General features: G+C 64.7%; 1 protein-coding gene across 2 annotated transcripts in view; it reads right to left on the bottom strand.

Annotated features, from left to right (window-relative positions):
• Positions 1–18949, bottom strand: part of LRP1 (LDL receptor related protein 1) — a 182825-nt gene that overhangs the window by 49596 nt on the left and 114280 nt on the right. For both annotated transcript variants that reach the window (XM_073318798.1, XM_073318799.1), the window contains exons 19-34: positions 18621–18701; positions 13535–13702; positions 12843–13025; positions 11392–11592; positions 11024–11269; positions 10511–10708; positions 9250–9454; positions 8677–8841; positions 8097–8341; positions 7049–7180; positions 6290–6517; positions 5975–6149; positions 5573–5667; positions 5142–5291; positions 338–478; positions 57–182 (exon numbers count right to left, since the gene is read on the bottom strand). In XM_073318798.1, coding sequence (XP_073174899.1) covers positions 57–182; positions 338–478; positions 5142–5291; positions 5573–5667; positions 5975–6149; positions 6290–6517; positions 7049–7180; positions 8097–8341; positions 8677–8841; positions 9250–9454; positions 10511–10708; positions 11024–11269; positions 11392–11592; positions 12843–13025; positions 13535–13702; positions 18621–18701 — 2739 coding nt within the window. The remainder of the gene's footprint in view (positions 1–56; positions 183–337; positions 479–5141; positions 5292–5572; positions 5668–5974; positions 6150–6289; positions 6518–7048; positions 7181–8096; positions 8342–8676; positions 8842–9249; positions 9455–10510; positions 10709–11023; positions 11270–11391; positions 11593–12842; positions 13026–13534; positions 13703–18620; positions 18702–18949) is intronic.

Raw genomic sequence — 18949 nt, 5'->3', positions numbered from 1 at the left:
TGACGGGGAGGGGCTGGCGGCCACAGGGCGTGGGGGGCAGGGGCAGGCGGACTCACCCTCGCAGGACTGCTGCCCGCTCTTGAGGCTGTAGCCGGCCGTGCACATGCAGGAGCGGGTGGTGGGCGAGGTGGGCAGGCAGAGCTGCGAGCAGTCGCCGTTGTTCACGCTGCAGGGGTTGGTACCTGGGCGAGAGAAGGGAGCGCGTCAGGGGTGGCCGGGGGCCTGGGTTTGCGCCGCGTGGCCAAGGCAGATCCTGATCTGACCCCCGCACCAGCCACAAGCGCTTCGAGACCCCCCCCACCCCAGCTCCTCCCCCACCCCCTCCCGGCTCACTCACCATGCTGGACGCTCTCGTCATAGACCTTCATGTGCATGACCAGCGTGGTGCTGTTACGCAGGACGACCGCTCCCGTCCCGTCCTTCTTCTTGCAGGTGCCCATCTTCTCCGAGGCCTGGTCGGCCCACCACAGCTTGTCGCCTGCCAGGGGAGGGGCCCGGGGATTCAGCACCGCGCCGGTGCCCCCAGCCCAGCGCCCACCCCGGGCCTGGCAGCAACGTCAGCCTCCAGCGGGCAGCCGGGCCCACCACCCCCTCAATATCCCCCTGGTCCATCCCCTCAGCTCCAACCCCCCCATCCCCTGCTCCACCCCCCCAGCTCCATCCCCCCCGATCCCCTGCTCCACCCCCCCAGCTCCATCCCCCCCTCATCCCCTGCTCCACCCCCCTCAGCTCCATCCCCCCCATCCCCTGCTCTACCCCCCCAGCTCCATCCCCCTCATCCCCTGCTCCACCCCCCCAGCTCCATCCCCCCCGATCCCCTGCTCCACCCCCCCAGCTCCATCCCCCCCTCATCCCCTGCTCCACCCCCCTCAGCTCCATCCCCCCCATCCCCTGCTCTACCCCCCCCAGCTCCATCCCCCCCATCCCCTGCTCTACCCCCCCCAGCTCCATCCCCCCCATCCCCTGCTCTACCCCCCCCAGCTCCATCCCCCCCTCATCCCCTGCTCTAACCCCCTCAGCTCCATCCCCCCCGATCCCCTGCTCCACCCATCCCCTGCTCCACCCATCCCCTGCTCCAACCCCCCCATCCCCTGCTCCACCCCCCAGCTCCATCCCCCCCTCATCCCCTGCTCCACCCCCCCAGCTCCATCCCCCCTCATCCCCTGCTCCACCCCCCTCAGCTCCATCCCCCCCATCCCCTGCTGTACCCCCCCCAGCTCCATCCCCCCTCATCCCCTGCTCTACCCCCCTCAGCTCCATTCCCCATCCCTTGCTCTACCCCCCCCAGCTCCATCCCCCCCTCATCCCCTGCTCTACCCCCCCCAGCTCCATCCCCCCCCCATCCCCTGCTCCACCCCCCTCAGCTCCATCCCCCTCATCCCCTGCTCCACCCATCCCCTGCTCCATCCCCCCCATCCCCTGCTCTACCCCCCCAGCTCCAACCCCCTCATCCCCTGCTCCACCCCCCAAGCTCCATCCCCCTCATCCCCTGCTCCACCCCCCTCAGCTCCATCCCCCCCATCCCCTGCTCTACCCCCCCCAGCTCCATCCCCCCCTCATCCCCTGCTCTACCCCCCTCAGCTCCATCCCCCCCCATCCCCTGCTCCACCCCCCTCAGCTCCATCCCCCCCATCCCCTGCTCTACCCCCCCCAGCTCCATCCCCCCCTCATCCCCTGCTCTACCCCCCTCAGCTCCATCCCCCTCATCCCCTGCTCCACCCCCCTCAGCTCCAACCCCCTCATCCCCTGCTCCACCCCCCCAGCTCCATCCCCCCCCATCCCCTGCTCCACCCCCCCAGCTCCATCCCCCCCTCATCCCCTGCTCCACCCCCCTCAGCTCCATCCCCCCCATCCCCTGCTCTACCCCCCCAGCTCCATCCCCCTCATCCCCTGCTCTACCCCCCCCAGCTCCATCCCCCTCATCCCCTGCTCCACCCCCTCAGCTCCATCCCCCCCCATCCCCTGCTCCACCCCCCCAGCTCCATCCCCCCCTCATCCCCTGCTCCACCCCCTCAGCTCCATCCCCCCCCATCCCCTGCTCCACCCCCCCAGCTCCATCCCCCCCTCATCCCCTGCTCCACCCCCCTCAGCTCCAACCCCCTCATCCCCTGCTCCACCCCCCCAGCTCCATCCCCCTCATCCCCTGCTCTACCCCCCCCAGCTCCATCCCCTGCTCTACCCCCCCAGCTCCATCCCCCTCATCCCCTGCTCCACCCCCCTCAGCTCCAACCCCCTCATCCCCTGCTCCACCCCCCTCAGCTCCAACCCCCTCATCCCCTGCTCCACCCCCCCAGCTCCATCCCCCTCATCCCCTGCTCTACCCCCCCCAGCTCCATCCCCCTCATCCCCTGCTCTACCCCCCCAGCTCCATCCCCCCCATCCCCTGCTCCACCCCCCCAGCTCCATCCCCCCCTCATCCCCTGCTCCACCCCCCCAGCTCCAACCCCCTCATCCCCTGCTCCACCCCCCCAGCTCCATCCCCCCCTCATCCCCTGCTCCACCCCCCCAGCTCCATCCCCCTCATCCCCTGCTCCACCCCCCCAGCTCCATCCCCCCCTCATCCCCTGCTCTACCCCCCCCAGCTCCATCCCCCTCATCCCCTGCTCCACCCCCCCAGCTCCATCCCCCTCATCCCCTGCTCCACCCCCCCAGCTCCATCCCCCCCATCCCCTGCTCCACCCCCCCAGCTCCATCCCCCCCTCATCCCCTGCTCCACCCCCCTCAGCTCCATCCCCCCCCATCCCCTGCTCCACCCCCCTCAGCTCCATCCCCCCCATCCCCTGCTCCACCCCCCTCAGCTCCATCCCCCCCATCCCCTGCTCCACCCCTCTCAGCTCCATCCCCCCATTCCCTGCTCCACCCCCCTCAGCTCCATCCCCCCATTCCCTGCTCCACCCCCCTCAGCTCCAACCCCCTCATCCCCTGCTCTACCCCCCCAGCTCCATCCCCCTCATCCCCTGCTCTACCCCCCCCAGCTCCATCCCCCTCATCCCCTGCTCCACCCATCCCCTGCTCCAACCCCCCCCATCCCCTGCTCTACCCCCCTCAGCTCCATCCCCCTCATCCCCTGCTCCACCCCCCTCAGCTCCATCCCCCTCATCCCCTGCTCCACCCCCTCAGCTCCATCCCCCCCCATCCCCTGCTCCACCCCCCCAGCTCCATCCCCCCCTCATCCCCTGCTCCACCCCCCCAGCTCCATCCCCCCCATCCCCTGCTCCACCCCCCCAGCTCCATCCCCCCCATCCCCTGCTCCACCCCCCCAGCTCCATCCCCCCCATCCCCTGCTCTACCCCCCCCAGCTCCATCCCCCCCTCATCCCCTGCTCCACCCCCCTCAGCTCCAACCCCCTCATCCCCTGCTCCACCCCCCTCAGCTCCAACCCCCCCATCCCCTGCTCCACCCATCCCCTGCTCCAACCCCCCCATCCCCTGCTCCACCCCCCCAGCTCCATCCCCCCCATCCCCTGCTCCACCCCCTCAGCTCCATCCCCCTCATCCCCTGCTCCACCCCCCTCAGCTCCATCCCCCCATCCCCTGCTCTACCCCCCCAGCTCCATCCCCCTCATCCCCTGCTCTACCCCCCCCAGCTCCATCCCCCTCATCCCCTGCTCCACCCCCCTCATCCCCTGCTCCACCCCCTCAGCTCCATCCCCCCATCCCCTGCTCTACCCCCCCAGCTCCATCCCCCTCATCCCCTGCTCCACCCCCCTCAGCTCCAACCCCCTCATCCCCTGCTCCACCCCCCCAGCTCCATCCCCCCCTCATCCCCTGCTCCACCCCCCTCAGCTCCAACCCCCCATTTCCTGCTCCACCCCCCTCAACTCCAACCCCCCCTCATCCCCTGCTCTACCCCCCCCAGCTCCATGCCCCCCATCCCCTGCTCTACCCCCCCAGCTCCATCCCCCTCATCCCCTGCTCCACCCCCCCAGCTCCATCCCCCTCATCCCCTGCTCCACCCCCCCAGCTCCATCCCCCTCATCCCCTGCTCTACCCCCCCCAGCTCCATCCCCCTCATCCCCTGCTCCACCCCCCTCAGCTCCATCCCCCCCCATCCCCTGCTCTACCCCCCTCAGCTCCATCCCCCTCATCCCCTGCTCCACCCCCCCAGCTCCATCCCCCTCATCCCCTGCTCCACCCCCCTCAGCTCCATCCCCCCATTCCCTGCTCCACCCCCCTCAGCTCCATCCCCCCATTCCCTGCTCCACCCCCCCAGCTCCATCCCCCCCCATCCCCTGCTCCACCCCCCCAGCTCCATCCCCCTCATCCCCTGCTCTACCCCCCCCAGCTCCATCCCCCTCATCCCCTGCTCCACCCCCCCAGCTCCATCCCCCCCATCCCCTGCTCTACCCCCCTCAGCTCCATCCCCCTCATCCCCTGCTCCACCCCCCTCAGCTCCATCCCCCCCATCCCCTGCTCCACCCCCCCAGCTCCATCCCCCCCATCCCCTGCTCCAACCCCCCCCATCCCCTGCTCCACCCCTCTCAGCTCCATCCCCCCATTCCCTGCTCCACCCCCCTCAGCTCCATCCCCCCATTCCCTGCTCCACCCCCCTCAGCTCCATCCCCCCCACATCCCCTGCTCCACCCCCCTCAGCTCCATCCCCCCCATCCCCTGCTCTACCCCCCTCAGCTCCATCCCCCTCATCCCCTGCTCCACCCCCCTCAGCTCCATCCCCCTCATCCCCTGCTCTACCCCCCTCAGCTCCATCCCCCCATTCCCTGCTCCACCCCCCTCAGCTCCATCCCCCTCATCCCCTGCTCCACCCCCCCAGCTCCATCCCCCCCATCCCCTGCTCTACCCCCCTCAGCTCCATCCCCCTCATCCCCTGCTCCACCCCCCTCAGCTCCATCCCCCTCATCCCCTGCTCCACCCCCGCCCCCTTATCCCCCGGTTCCCCCCAGCTCCATCCCCCCAGTCCCTACCCCGTCAATATCCCCCAGCTCCACCCGTACTCCACCCCCCTCATCTCCAGCCCCGCTCCTTATCCCCTGGTTCCCCCCAGCTCCATTCCTGACCCCTCATCCCCTGGTCGCCCCCACCCCATCATCCCCCAGGCTCCACCCTATTGTGTCCCATGACCCCCTACTCCAGGCACAGGGTGAGTCACCAGCTGATGGGGGTCCCCCGCCCCCCGGCTCTCACCCATGATGGCCAGCGCAGTCGCCTTGCTCAGCTGGCTCTTCATGGCCTCCAGGACCTCCAGGCCGCTGCCGTCCAGGTTGCACCGGTTGATGGTGCCGGCACCGGAGCTGATCCAGTAAAGCTTGTTCTCCGGGTAGTCGATGGCCAGGCCTGGGGGGGTGGGGAGTCGCCGTTAGCTCCCCGGGGTCAGAGAGCAGCAGCACGAGAGGGGGATCCCAGCGGGGCACGAAATGGCCACCGGACCCCGCCCGCAGGGAGCAGGGGCTGGAAGGGCCCCTACGAGGCTCAGTGGGACCCGGAAGGGCTGGCAGGAAATGGGACGTCGAGAGGAGGGGGATGGGCCCTGGCTCTGAGCCCCGCCCTAGCTGTCGCCCCACGGACGAGAAGGGGTGTAACCCCCTGTTGGGGATGGAGGGGGGGGGTGTCCGTACCGACAGGCCCTCTCTGGTTGGTGAAGAGGAAGCTGCGGTTGCTGCCGTCCATGTTGGCAATGCTGATGTTGTCCCCGTCCGTCCAGTAGAGCTTCCTGCACAAGACACACAGACGTGGGGGGGGGGTGAGGGGGCAGTTAGGGTCCCAGCTCAAATCAACTCCCCCCACGTGCAACCATGACCCGCAGCCCCTGCTAGCCCAGCCCTGGTCCCCACAGTGAGCCCTTCTGTTCTCTTCCTTGGGGCTGATATGGCTGAGGGTCCCCTTGATTTACCTGCCCTGGGACCCACAACCCCAGAAAGCCAGGACCCAGCCACACACACACACGACCCCCCCTGCGCCCCCTTCCCCTGGTGCGTTCGTGCCCCCCTGCCCTGGGCCCAGCTCCCTCGGCAGCTCACCCTTGGAGCGGGTGAACCACCAGGCAGTGCGGCTTTTCCAGCCCCTGGATCACGGCGTTCTTGAAGGAGCCGTCCAGCCGGGCCACGTTGATCTGCTTCCGGTTGGCGTCGTAGCTGGTCCAGAAGAGGTTTCTGGAAACCCAATCCACAGAGAGGCCGTGAGCATTGGGCAGGTCTGCAAGGCAACGGGCACGGGAGAGTCGTTAGAGGGGCGGCGCCAACCGCAGGGGGAAGGAAAGGGGCCGGTTAGAGAAGGGAGAGCCGCCCCCCCCCCCCCCCAGAGCTGGCACCCCCCTGCCCAGAGCAATGCCCCACCTGCCGAGACGACGGTCTCCACGCCGGTGCCATTGATGAAGGCTCGTTTGATGGTCTGGGTGCGGACGTCGGACCAGTAGATGCGCTGCTCCGGGGCGTCGTAGTCCACGGCCGTGACGTTGTCGATGTCGGGCACGGTGAAGGAGATGATGTAGTTGTAGTAGGGGTTGTCGATGTCCACGCCCCGGATCTCCATCTGCCGCGCGTACAGCAGGAATTTCTTCAGCTCTGGGGGCGCGAGAGACGGGGTGAGGGGCAGCCGCAGCGGCCCATCCGAGCTCCGCGCCCCCTGCCCTGCCCTGCCCCGCTCCCCCCAACTCTGATATTTCCCTTCCTCCCCCCACCGTTCCCTGGGGCACTATGTGCCCCTCACACCCCTTCACCAAGAGCTTCTCTGCAACTGCCAAGACCGTGGGGTCCACTACTTAGAGCAGGGGGGATGGGAGCCAGGACTCCTGGGTTCTACCCCAGCTCTAGGAGGGGAGTGGGGTGTGGTGGGTTGGAGCAGGGGGTGAAGCGGGACTGGGAACCAGGACTCCTGGGTTCTATCCCACCTCTGGGAGGGGAGGGGAGGGGAGTGGGGTGTGGTGGGCTGCAGCAGGGGGTGAAGCGGGACTGGAGCCAGGACTCCTGGATTCTATTCCTGATCCTACTGAGTGACCTTCGGCAAGGCTGTTTCCTGCCCTGTAATACAGGGTCACAGTGGGCCGGGTGGGGGTGGCCAAGAGCTCCCGTATGCTCCAAGGGACCCCCACCTACCATAACACGTGGTGTTGTCCTTGTCCAGCTTCATGAGGTGGGGGCAGGCACAGGAGGACGACTGGTTGTAGTTGATCAAGCAGAGGTGGGAGCAGGGTCCTTTGCCCCCGTTGGCCTCACAGGGGTTGGGAGCTGGGCCGAAGGGGAGAGCAGAGGGAAGTCAGTGAGAAGCCCCTGCCAGGACAGGCCTGTTCCCTGCACCCCGAGGGATGGGTCAGGGACATTGATGCGGGCTGGGATACCAGCCCATTTGCACAGGGCCTGGGGGTGCAGCTCCCTCTGCTGATCTCACTGGCGTTGGTGCCAGGGGCCCACGTCGTGGAGCCCAGTGACTCCAGCTCCCTAGACCCACTGGGCCCCATTCTCCGGGGTCGCTCACGTCAACGTGCCGACAACCAGTGCCAGTCAAGGGTGCTCGCTCTGAGGGGCCAGGGCAATGAGAGCCAGGCCCAGGAACCACGGGGGCCTCAAAGCAAAAGAGACGGGGTGTGTGTGTGGCTTTGATACACGATTCTGCCGGCCACAGTGCACAAAGGGGGCCAAGGGTAGCCCCATTTGGAATGCAGCTACATCCCCCTGGATGCAAGCCACGGGACTACCCCTCCCAGCATGCAATGCTCCATGGGATGCAAGCCTCGGGACTACAGCCCCCAGCATGCAATGCTCCCCTGGATACAAGCCACAGGACTACAGCTCCCAGCATGCAATGACCCCCTGGATGCAAGCAATGAGACTACAGCTCCCAGCTTGCAATGTCCCCCTGGATGCATGCTACAGACTACACCTGCCACCACCCTGGATGCAAGCCACTGGACTACAGCCCCCAGCATGCAATGCTCCCCAAGATGCAAGCCATGGGACTACAACTCCCAGCATGCAATGACCCCCTCGATGCAAGCCACGGAACTACAGCTCCCAACATGCAATGCTCCCTAGGATGCAAGCTGCACACTATTCTGCACCCCTCCCCCCTGCAGGGCCCCCCCACTAACCGCAGCCCCCAGGCTCTCCCCGGCCGCACCCCCTGCCCACGGTGTTGGCGTCTCACCCAGCGGCTGGCGGGACGGGTGATAGACCTGCAGGTCGAAGGGCTGCGTGTTGGTTCTCTGCACCACGGTGACGTTGTGGCCCGTCCACTTGTTGGCCTTGGCCAGGGTGTTGGTGCGCCAGTCGGTCCAGTAGACCTCGCCGCCGTACAGGGTGACGGCGAAGGGGTGGGACAGGTACTCGTGGCCCCGCAGCACCTCCATGTGCCCCGAGCCGTCGTACAGCGCCGAGTAGATGGCGTCTGACCTGCGCCGCCATGGGGCAAGGGCATGGCGTGAGGCTGGAGCCGGGGCTGGGTGGAGCTAGGGGCTGGCAGATTGTGGGGCACAGCCCAGCGCCCCGTGCCCCAGGCATCCCCCTGCCCCCTTCCCCTGGGATCCTCCTCCCTGGCTCACCTCCCTCCCTCCCGGGGCACCCCATGCCCCCTCCCCCTGGAATCCCCCTCCCTGGGCACCCCGTGATCCCCCTCCCTGGGTGCCCCACGCCCCCCTCCCACCGGGATCCTCTTGCCCCTGTCCCCTGTGCCCCCTCCCCCTGGGATCCTCCTCCCCTGGCACCCCACGCCCCCTCCCCCGGGTTACCTGGCGTCGATCCAGAGGATGCGTTTCTCCAGGTAGTCGACAGTCAGGCCGTTGGGCCACCCCCCCGAGCCCGTCTCCTTGTGGATGGTGCGCCGGCCCTGGCCGCTCATGGAAGCCGCCTCAATGCGGGGCAGGCTGGCGTCCCAGTCCGTCCAGAACAGGATGCTGCGGGGCAGGGGGAAGGAGTCAGAGGACCCGTCGCTGGGGAGCGGGGAGGAGGGGAAGGGGGTGCGTGGCTCCAAGCCAATCACCCCCGCGTCTGGGCCAGAGGGGGGCAGGGAGAGCCCCCCGCCCCCGTTCTCAGGGCAGTCGCTAACCTCCCATCAGCCATGGCCCCAGCAGCTTCAGGTGAATCGTCTCCATATTGCCATGGCAACGGCCCCCCAGCCCCCCAGTCACCCCCACCCCCGGTGCCACCCCCGCCCAGCGCCCGGCTCTGACTGGGGCTTCGGCCACTGCTGGGCAGGGAAGGCCCACCCCAGCCCCATGGCAGGACCCAGGGGTGCTCGGCCAGCCTGCAGCCCGCCCAGAACCAGGGGCCGCCCCTGCCCGGCTCGCAGCCCCCCCACCCACCCGTAGCGGGGGTCGAGGGCGATGGCGCGTGGATGCTCGATGTCCCCGGCCAGCAGCGTGGTGCGCATGGTGCCGTCCAGCTTGGCCACCTCGATCTGGTCCAGGTTGCTCTCCACCCAGTAGATGTTGCTGGCGATCCAGTCCACGGCCAGGCCCTCGGGCGTAGCCAGTCCGTACTGGATCACCACCTCAAAGCTGGTGAGAGCTGCAGGACAGGGCAGGGAGCGTGGCACCGTCAGGGCTAAGGCCCAGCCCCCGTCCCCCCCCACACTCCCCCCACAGACAGCCTCCAAAAGCAACGTGAATCCTCTTCTGCAAAATAAAATAAAAAAGCCCCTGCCCCCCCGCCCCCAGCTCTGCCCGTGCCCGTCAGTGCCCACCCAGAGCCCCTGATATCCCGGCCCTGGGCTCCAGCTCTGCAGTGCCCCTCAGGCCTGACCCAGAGCCCCGAAGGGCCCCTTGTGGCCTGGTTTTCAGACTATCTCAACCCTGGGGAAAACCCGGCCCCCCGTCCTGAGGCCAAAGCAAGGAGCTGAGCTGTGGGCCTTCTGCCCCTGGGAGTCACTGGAGATCCCCCACTCCCTGGGCCCTGCACCCAAGCCTCTCCCAAGGAATTTCAGGCTCCCGAAGGCGCTAATCGGGTTAGGACGAGCTTTCAGCGCACTCAGCTGCCGGGCTGTAATTACCATTAGAGAATTGCTGGGAATGCTAATTAACTCCCACATAAGGATCAGCAGTTAAAGGCAGAAAGGTATCATTATCTGGGGCTGAATGCTCCAGCCATGGCACAGCCCCCCCGGGGCTGGGGGAGGGAAAGGACTAGCTCCAAGGGACGTATTTCCCTCTGCAACTTCCCTTCCATCCGCAGGCAGCTCCCTGCCCTGCAGGTGGAGATTCCTGCTCCCAGCTCCCGCTACTTTGTCTTGTCTTGGCTCCCGGCGGCTTACAGCACCCGGGGGCCCTGAGGGTTGGGTTCCCCTCACAGCAATCTGGTGGATGGCTGGAAGGGGGTGCAGTGACAGAAGCAATCTGGTGGATGGCTGGAAGGGGGTGCAGTGACAGAATGGTGCGAGAAGTGGGATACCCGCTCCAGATTCAGGGCAAAAGGGCTCCAAGGTGACAGCTTTGGAACCGGAGCAGGAGAGTTCGAATTCCATGTGTCCCTGCCCTCCCCTAGATGTGTCTGTGCCCCACAGCACGTGGCTCTGCGAGGTGCCCACAGGGTTTCGCGCGGCGGGCTGCGTCCGTTCCCACCACTAACCCCCGTTCTCCAGCAGCTTCCCCCGGTAGATCTTGTCCTCCACCACGTCCGTCCAGTACAGGGAGCTCTGGTTGAGGTGGAAGTCCAGGGCGATGGTGTTACGCAGGCCGGGCACCAGGACGCTGTAGTCGCCCTTCTGCAGGTCGATGCGCCGGATCTCGTGGCGGTTCGAGAAGATGATGAAGGGCTTGAAAGGGTCTGCGAGCAAAAGGGGCGTCAGGGGGGGGTCGGGGCCAGCGAGGCTGCAAGCAGAGCGGCCCTGCCAGGAGGGGGCATGTGCCCAGTTATAACACAGAAGCAACAGGTGCCAGTTTCTCCCCCGGCATCTCTGTGGTGCACAGAGCAGCCCCCTCCCTGGCATCTCTGTGCACACGCGCATGTGCGTTCCCTCCTGCCGGGGTGTTACTCCGGATGCTGGGGGAACCAGGCTCAGCCCCCGACCTGCCCGCTTGTGCCAGTCGCCCCCTGGAATCCCAGGGGCCTGGCGGCGCTGCCCCCCGGCTGCCCGCTCACCCAGGCTGCGGCAGCTCTCGCCATCGGGCTCCAGCATCCAGCCCTCGTAGCAGGAGCACTTGACGTTGTACTTGTCCTGCTCGCACTTCTGGCTGCACTTGAGGTGCTTGGCGCAGTAGCTCTGGATCTGGCAGGTCCGGTTGTCGGCGCCCAGCTCCATGCCCAGCGGGCAGGAGCAGACGATGCCCTCGCCCGGGGCCACCGTGCAGTTGTGGCTGCAGCCGCCGTTGTTCAGAGAGCACTGGTCTGCGGGGAGAGAGAGCGCGGCCACCGTCACCCCCGGCGGCCGGGGCCCCCTCAGCGAGTCGGGGAGAGAACCCAGGAGTCCGGCCTCCCAGCTGCCCCGGCCTCCCGCCCCCGCAGCTCACCACACAGCTCGCCCTCGTCGGAGCCGTCGCCGCAGTCGTCGGTGCCGTCGCACAGCTTCTCGGGCGGCAGGCACACGGAGGTGGTGTTGGCGCAGGTGTGGGAGGGCGGCTTGCACACCAGCGACTCGCAGTTCTCCTCGTCCGAGTTGTCCTCGCAGTCGCTGTCTCCGTCGCACACCCAGGCCTTGCTGATGCACCGGGCTGGGAGGCGGGAGGGGGCGGCGTGAGACACAGCGGGGGGGATGCGGGGGCCCCGCCCTGGCTCTGTCCCATCCACCGAGGCCCCGTTCTTGCTCCGCCCCTCCCCCCTGCTCCGCCCCTGGGGGGGGAGGGGTGTGCTGCCAAACAGCTGATCGGCGGCACCACCAAACAGCAGTGGCTCGTGGGCGCGAAGCATCCACTATTTTTCCCCAGGAGCGCCCCAGCCCTGGACCCACCTCCCCAGGAAGGTGGGGGCCACCTGAGTCTAGGATCCACATCCCCAAATTCCAGTCACAAGAGCACCGCTGCTGGGGGGACATTCCAGCTCTTACCGCGAGTTATTAAATGCATTAAATTCATGTAATTAATTGTTGATATTTACTCATTATTAGTCATGTTAATTACTGCTTAATTTAATGTTACACACTTTTCTTCTTGACTTTTTTTACTTTCCCTGTTTTATCGGTTTCATTTTGTGCTGTTTCTGATTTTAACACTGGGCTGTTAACTGGTTTCCCCTCCCCGGTTTTTCCGTCTCCTGTCTCTTTTCCATCCTTGCCACTTGTTTCCTGGCGAACAACCCCTCGTTTCTTTCTGGGGAAGTCTGAATGTTTTCAACCAAGAGAAATGGTTCGGACTGGACAGTTTCTGGGGAGGGACGGAGGTTGAATTTTGAAAACGGGGGGAAGGAAAATGTTCAGAGTTGGAACTGCTTTTGGCAGGGAGGGGAACAGAAAATGCTTTAATTTTGAAAGTTTGGTGGGAGGGAAAAGGAGAAATTGGAAACAAAAATGAATAAGGAAAATGTTTCAATTTCGGATGGAGAGTTTAAAAAATCTACCACCCTCTGGCTCAGCCGACCAATGGAAAACGGGAAGGTGACCAGGCCCCCCGCAAAACTCTGGGAAAAAACATTTAAAAAATGAGACAGAAAAACAGTTTCCATCCAAATTTGTTGGAAGATGGAAAATTTCGAGGAAATCAAGGTGGGGGGAGGGGTGAAGTTAAAAATATCATGTTCAAAAACCAACAAGGCCAAATGTCCTCAAAATCCGCATTTTAAAGGGAGGTTTTGAGCAGCTCCGTTCTCAGGGGCGTGAGCCCAGGGACGCCAGACCCGGGTGCCGCGGGGATCCCAAGGGAGGCTGGTGAAAAGCCCCTGCCCCGCTCCCACATCTGGATCGAAGTTCCCCACCCTACCCCCCCAGGCTGGATCTAGCATCCCTTGCCCCCCGCCCCGTGCCCGTTACCCGAGTCCTTGCAGCCGAACTTGACGTTGGGGTCGCAGACGTGCGTGACGCCCTCGCAGCTCTTCTCGTCGCTGGAGTCCATGCAGTCGGTGTCCCCGTCACACCTCCAGCGCAGGGGGATACACAGCCCGTCCAGCCGGCACTGGAATTCGTCCGTGTGGCAGCCCCCGGGCGGGCGGGTGGCTGGGAACGGAGCCCCCACGGGACAGAGCATCACTGGCTGCGCCCCACGGCGGGACCCGGCGCGGGTGGCGCGGGGGGGCAGTCAGGATCCGACGCCTGGGGGCGGGGAGCGGGACTGGGCACCCAGGGCAATACCCGGGGGGGGAACAGGGGAGCCTGGGATCCAGTGCTGGGGGTGGGGCGGGGTGGAGGGATCCAGGGCCTGACACCTGCAGGTGGGGGGGGGGGGGGGGGGGGGAGAAGGGCGCGAGGGAGGGGAGACCAGGATCCAATGATGGGGGGCACCCAGGATCTGATGCCTGGGGTCCAGCCCCCTGAGAGGAGGAGGGGCTCCGGGAGCAGACCCCCAAGGAGATGTGGTGCCCAGGGTGCAGGCTCCGGGGTGGGGAGGGATCTGCCCCCCATGCTGCTGACCCTGCCCCATTCATCCTCCCCCGCAGCATGCCTCCGTGCGAAGCTGGTGCTAGCGTGGGGGAGACAGGCAGGGCTCCAGGAGGCGGGGGGCTCACCCTGGTTGGTGCAGTTGGCGTGGGTCTCGTCGCTGTAGTCCCCGCAGTCGTTGTCGCCGTCGCAGGTCCAGTGCACGGGGATGCAACGCCCGCTGTTGCACTTGAACTGGTTGCTGGAGCAGGAGTGGCTGCAGCCGGCCTCGTCGCTGTTGTCCCCGCAGTCGTTGTCTGGGCGGGGCGGGCGGGGGAGGAGAAGGGGGGGGGTGTCAGCGGGCAGCCGGCAGGCACAGAGAGCCGGGCAGCGTGGCCCAGTGTCCCGGGGGGGGGGGCCCCCAGCAGAGCAGAGCTGGGAGCTGCAGGGGTCCACCTGAGCCAGCTCTACTGACAGCATGGGGGGGGGCCGAGCGAGACGGGCCCCCCGCGGCGGCTCCTTCCACAGCGCCTCCCCCCCGCCCCCGCCCGCCCGCCATGCTCGCTAACGTCACGGCCACATTAAGAAAACGAAGCACAGAAACTGCATAGATCACCTCATGTACCATGGGGGGCAGGGGGTGGGGCTCCGCCGTCCAGCAGGGCGGATGTGGGGAAAGGGGCACGTCCGCGGACCCCTTTGCACTGAGCATCCACGGGAAGTTTGATTGGATCCAGCCAATTCCTGAGCACTGCCACTTTAAGGAGGGGCTAGTCCGGTTCCGCTTCAAACTGAGCTTCAAAGCTGCGGGCTCTGACGCCGGTTCGGAGGTTAAAACACTCTACCAGGAGCCTGGCACGGAGTCACCTTACCACTGGCAAACTGGCACCATCGCGGCCCCGCTCGGTGACTCGGTTTCCCCTCCCACCTTTCGCTACTCAGACTGGGTGTCTCTCCCTCTGTCCGTGCACTGCCATGACACACCTAACACTCGGCCGTCCCTCCCCCCGTTTCATCGCACGCCGGCACGTCTATCGGCACCTCTCGTGCACAGGGACGGGCTGACTCCCACGCAGAAAGGGAAGTGCATGGGGAAGACCCAGTAGATGCTCAATTCTGGCACCAACTGAACAAAACGGGTTTATAAACCATCCAGCACCACTGGGAAAGCCCCTAGTGAGCGTATGCTGGATGTGGGCTAGGACAGTGTCCGGAGGAAGGAGGGTGCAGCGGTTAGGCACCAGCCTGCAGCTCACGAGACGCGAGTTCAAATCCCCACTCCACCTCAGGCTCCCTGTGCGACCTGGGGCCAGTCATTTAGCTGCTCCCTGCCTCAGTTTCCCAGCTGCTATGGGGATAACTACATGGACCCTGCCTTGCAGGGGGATGGTCTCAGATATGAGACAGTGAGTGGCTCAGATATTACTGTCTTGGGGACTGTACGAGCTCATATATGCTAGAAAATTAGATCAGCCCAGCTACATGGCTCAGGGGGGTGAAAAATCCCCACCCCGGGAAGGTAGTTAAGTCGCCATGTAGACAGAGCAAGATCCCAGCCGGGGGAGGTGGAGAACCTCTCCTGTTGGCATAGATAGTACCTGCACTGTAGCGGGTCAAGTGTAGACAAGCCCTCTAATTAAGTCTGATTCCCTGAGCTGAACTGATTTAATAGCATTTAAAACCCATTTAAATTGGTGCAAAAAAACCCAAACCATTTTTTCATGGTTTGTATGTATAAGAACATCTTCTGTATTTTCCACAGTATGCAGCCGATGAAGTGAGCTGTAGCTCACGAAAGCTCATGCTCAAATAACTTGGTTCGTCTCTAAGGTGCCACAAGTCCTCCTTTCCCTCTGCGTACAGACAGCCCTCAGCCTTTGCTGGATCACAGCCCTCATCCTTCGTTGGCTTTAAGTCTCTCTCTGTCTGTCAAATCCATTTGGAAGGAAACTGACACCTCTCCCCTCAAATCCATTTTCAGCCGAATTCCCTCAGACCCTTTTCCCCTAATGCAAAGCGAGCGGCCGATGAAACATCTCCTATTGCTCAGATAACTTGGCTTCTCCTGTGTAACGAAATCTCCCTCCTCCAGCCTCCTCCTTCACCAGTTACAGATTTGAACGGGGGGAAGAACCCCCCCGATCCATCGTGTTCCCAGGGGTCAGGTTTTCCACGGCCCCAGCTTCTCATGCCATCGTTTACAACTGTGCAAAACGGGTGTGAAATGCCACCAGCCTGATCTGCCGGCAGCTCTCCGGAGCAGGGACTGTCTTGTTCTGTGGCTGTACAGCACCTCGCACGAGGGGATACTGAGCCACGAATGAGGCTCCTGTGTCCTACTGCAACACATGTAATGGATAATAATTGGACACCGGATATGCACAGACGTAAACGACAGCCCAAGAGGCAGGATGCTGGAGCAGAAACTTCGCTTCTCTGACCCCTGCCAGCGTGTGGATCAGTTGGGACGACAAGGAACCGTGGCTTTTCTGCAGTTATGTGACCCCCTCTCCAGAAAAGTGGCAGGCTTTGGGGGACCAGTGGCAGGGGGGTGCTGGTACATGTTGATCTATGCACTAACCGGTAGGTTTTGGACAGTTCTTTTCGTCAGAGCCATCCCCACAATCCTTCTCTGAAACACAGAAACCAACCAAAAAACAACAAAGGACAGGCGAGTGGGCACATTGAAGACACAGAACAAAAAACACACAGCAACAGAAAACCGCCGCCGACAGGCAGAGCCACACTGAGCTGGACAGACGGACACGGACGACAGGGGAACGTTGAACGGCCATGGGGGAGAGAGATCAGAAGCAGTGGATGGCGCCCGGTCCCCTCCCTGCATGACTCCCTGAAGGAGTTCTTCTGGGGAGCAGGACGAAAAGGAGCTGGCTGGGTGATGAGAAACGCCAAGGCCCTGAGCTCCGACGCCCAGAAACTGCCCCAGCCCCCTGGGCCGATGCCCGTGTGTTGTCAGCTCAGGTAACCCCTGAGGGCGGCTGAGCCGGCCCTGTGGAGCGGAGGCGGCTGGTTAATTATGGCCTTGGGAAACCAGTTGGCCACGAATCAAGGGATCCCTCTGCCTGCGTCTTCACACGGAAACCCGCCCAGCAAACGCAGCCCCAGCTCCCCTGCCCTTAGCCCGCTCCGGAGCTGTTAATTAAAACTAATGCCTGAGTCGTTACAACGACAAATATGAACCGGGGGGGGGGGGAGCCCTGCAGCAAATCCCGTCTCCTGCCTCAGAACCCAAACCCGCCCCGCAATGCACAGCTGCTCAGCAACTCGCCGGCACCGACCGGAGGCTGCGAGGCCACAATCCCTGCATCCGCACCCAGACCCGCAGCTTCCAACGGGATGCTGCAGGAAGGTGCTCTGCCGGGCCAGGCCTACGCCGGATTCCCCTGGGCCTGCTCCCCAGCCCCTGGGCTAAAGCATTTCTCTGCCCCTAAACCTGTCTGCGTCTCACAGCACGGTACAAGCTGATTTTCCCCTAAAAAAGCGTGGGGTACGTATTACACCCCCTGACATGCCCGCATACAACCCCCCTGCATATACACACACCTAGACACACCCATGCCTTCACCCCCCCATGCACGCACACCCGCATGCACGCCTACACACGCCCCCACACGTATGCACACGTGTGCACCACACAGCCACTTGCACGCACACCCGCATGCACACGTACACCCACACGTATGCACACGCATGCACCGAACCAGCCACTTGCATGCACACCCGGACACACGCCTACACACACGCACCCACATGTGTGCACACGTGTGCACCGGACCAGTCACTTGCATGCACACCCGCACACACACCTACACACACGCACCCACATGTGTGCACACGCGTGCACCGGACCAGCCACCTGCATGCACACCCGCACACACACCTACACACACGCACCCACATGTGTGCACACGCGTGCACCAGACCAGCCACCTGCACGCACACCCGCACACCCGCCTACACACAAGCACCCACATGTGTGCACACGCGTGCACCGGACCAGCCACCTGCACGCACACCCGCACACACACCTACACACCCACACCCACATGTATGCACACGCATGCACCGGACCAGCCACCTGCACGCACACCCGCACACACACCTACACACACGCACCCACATGTGTGCACACGCGTGCACCGGACCAGCCACTTGTATGCACACCTGCACACACACCTACACACACGCACCCACATGTGTGCACACGCGTGCACCAGACCAGCCACCTGCACGCACACCCGCACACACGCCTACACACACGCACCCACGTGTGCACACGCGTGCACCAGACCAGCCACCTGCACGCACACCCGCACACACGCCTACACACACGCACCCACGTGTGCACACGCGTGCACCGGACCAGCCACCTGCACGCACACACGTACACACGCCTACACACATGCACCCACATGTGTGCACACGCGTGCACCGGACCAGCCACTTGCACGCACACCCGGACACACGCCTACACACCCACACCCACATGTGTGCACACGCGTGCACTGGACCAGCCACTTGCATGCACACCCGCACACCCACACCTATGCACACACGTGCACCACACAGCCACTTGCACACACCCCCTGCATGCACACCTACACACGTCCCCACATGTGTGCCCTGACACACCCACGCTGCACACCCACACACCCACCTGGTTCCGTACAATCCATAGCAAGCGCGAACCCTAAAGATCAAGCCCAGCCTCACTGCCAAGCAGTTTCACCTGCCCAGGCCTCAGTCCAACCGCGCTCACTGCGTCCCTCGCCCTGCATCGCAGGGCAGATCCCTGGGGCGCAGAGGAGGGTAGGGGATGTGCCCAGGGCTCGCCAGGCAGTCAGTGGCAGCGCCCGGACTGGTGCTCAGGCGGGCAGAATCCCAACCTCGCCACCAGAACGGACACCCCTCCGAGCTTCGACTCTCTCGGAGCCCAGCGTGGGTATCCTGAGAGGGGGTCACTGGGTACCCGAGACCTGCGCTGCAAAGCACATCCGTTTCCAGCGCAAAGCTCAGTCCCTAGGCGTGGGGGCCCAGCGGGTGGATTCAGGTGCCCGGGCGGGGGCGGGGGCGGGGGCGGACCTGTGGCCGAAAGAGCACAAGGAATCCCCCAAAGCAGCCTCTGCTCCAGCCCTCCCCACGGGGACGGCACCTCCCTGCTTCTGATCTCCCCGTCTCTGCGTCGTGCCCCCCGGGCCTGGGGAGCTCACTCACCATTGTCGCATCTCCAGTTGATGTTTATGCAGCGCCCGTTGGTGCAGGTGAACTGGGTCAAGGGGAAGCAGGTGGGGTAAGCTGCGGGGAAGAAAGGGACGAGCCCCCGTCAGTGCCGCTAACGCGTCCTACCTTCCCCAGGGAGGGCAGGGCCTGGGAACGGCCAGGCCAGATCAGCCCCGGCCGCCGGGGAAGGTGGACCACAGATAATGGTGAAATAACCTGTCCAGCATGCAGGGGCCTTTCCAGCCCCAGCCGCTAGGGGGCAGCTCAGGAGGCCCTGGGTCCACTTACACCCCACCATACGTCGCCAGACCTGCTCCCATCTC

This window comes from Lepidochelys kempii, chromosome 20 (assembly GCF_965140265.1).
Source record: "Lepidochelys kempii isolate rLepKem1 chromosome 20, rLepKem1.hap2, whole genome shotgun sequence".
Classification (NCBI taxonomy): Eukaryota; Metazoa; Chordata; order Testudines; family Cheloniidae; genus Lepidochelys; species Lepidochelys kempii.
Note: the sequence above shows the minus strand (reverse complement) of the source record. Positions and strands in the feature narration are given on the sequence as shown.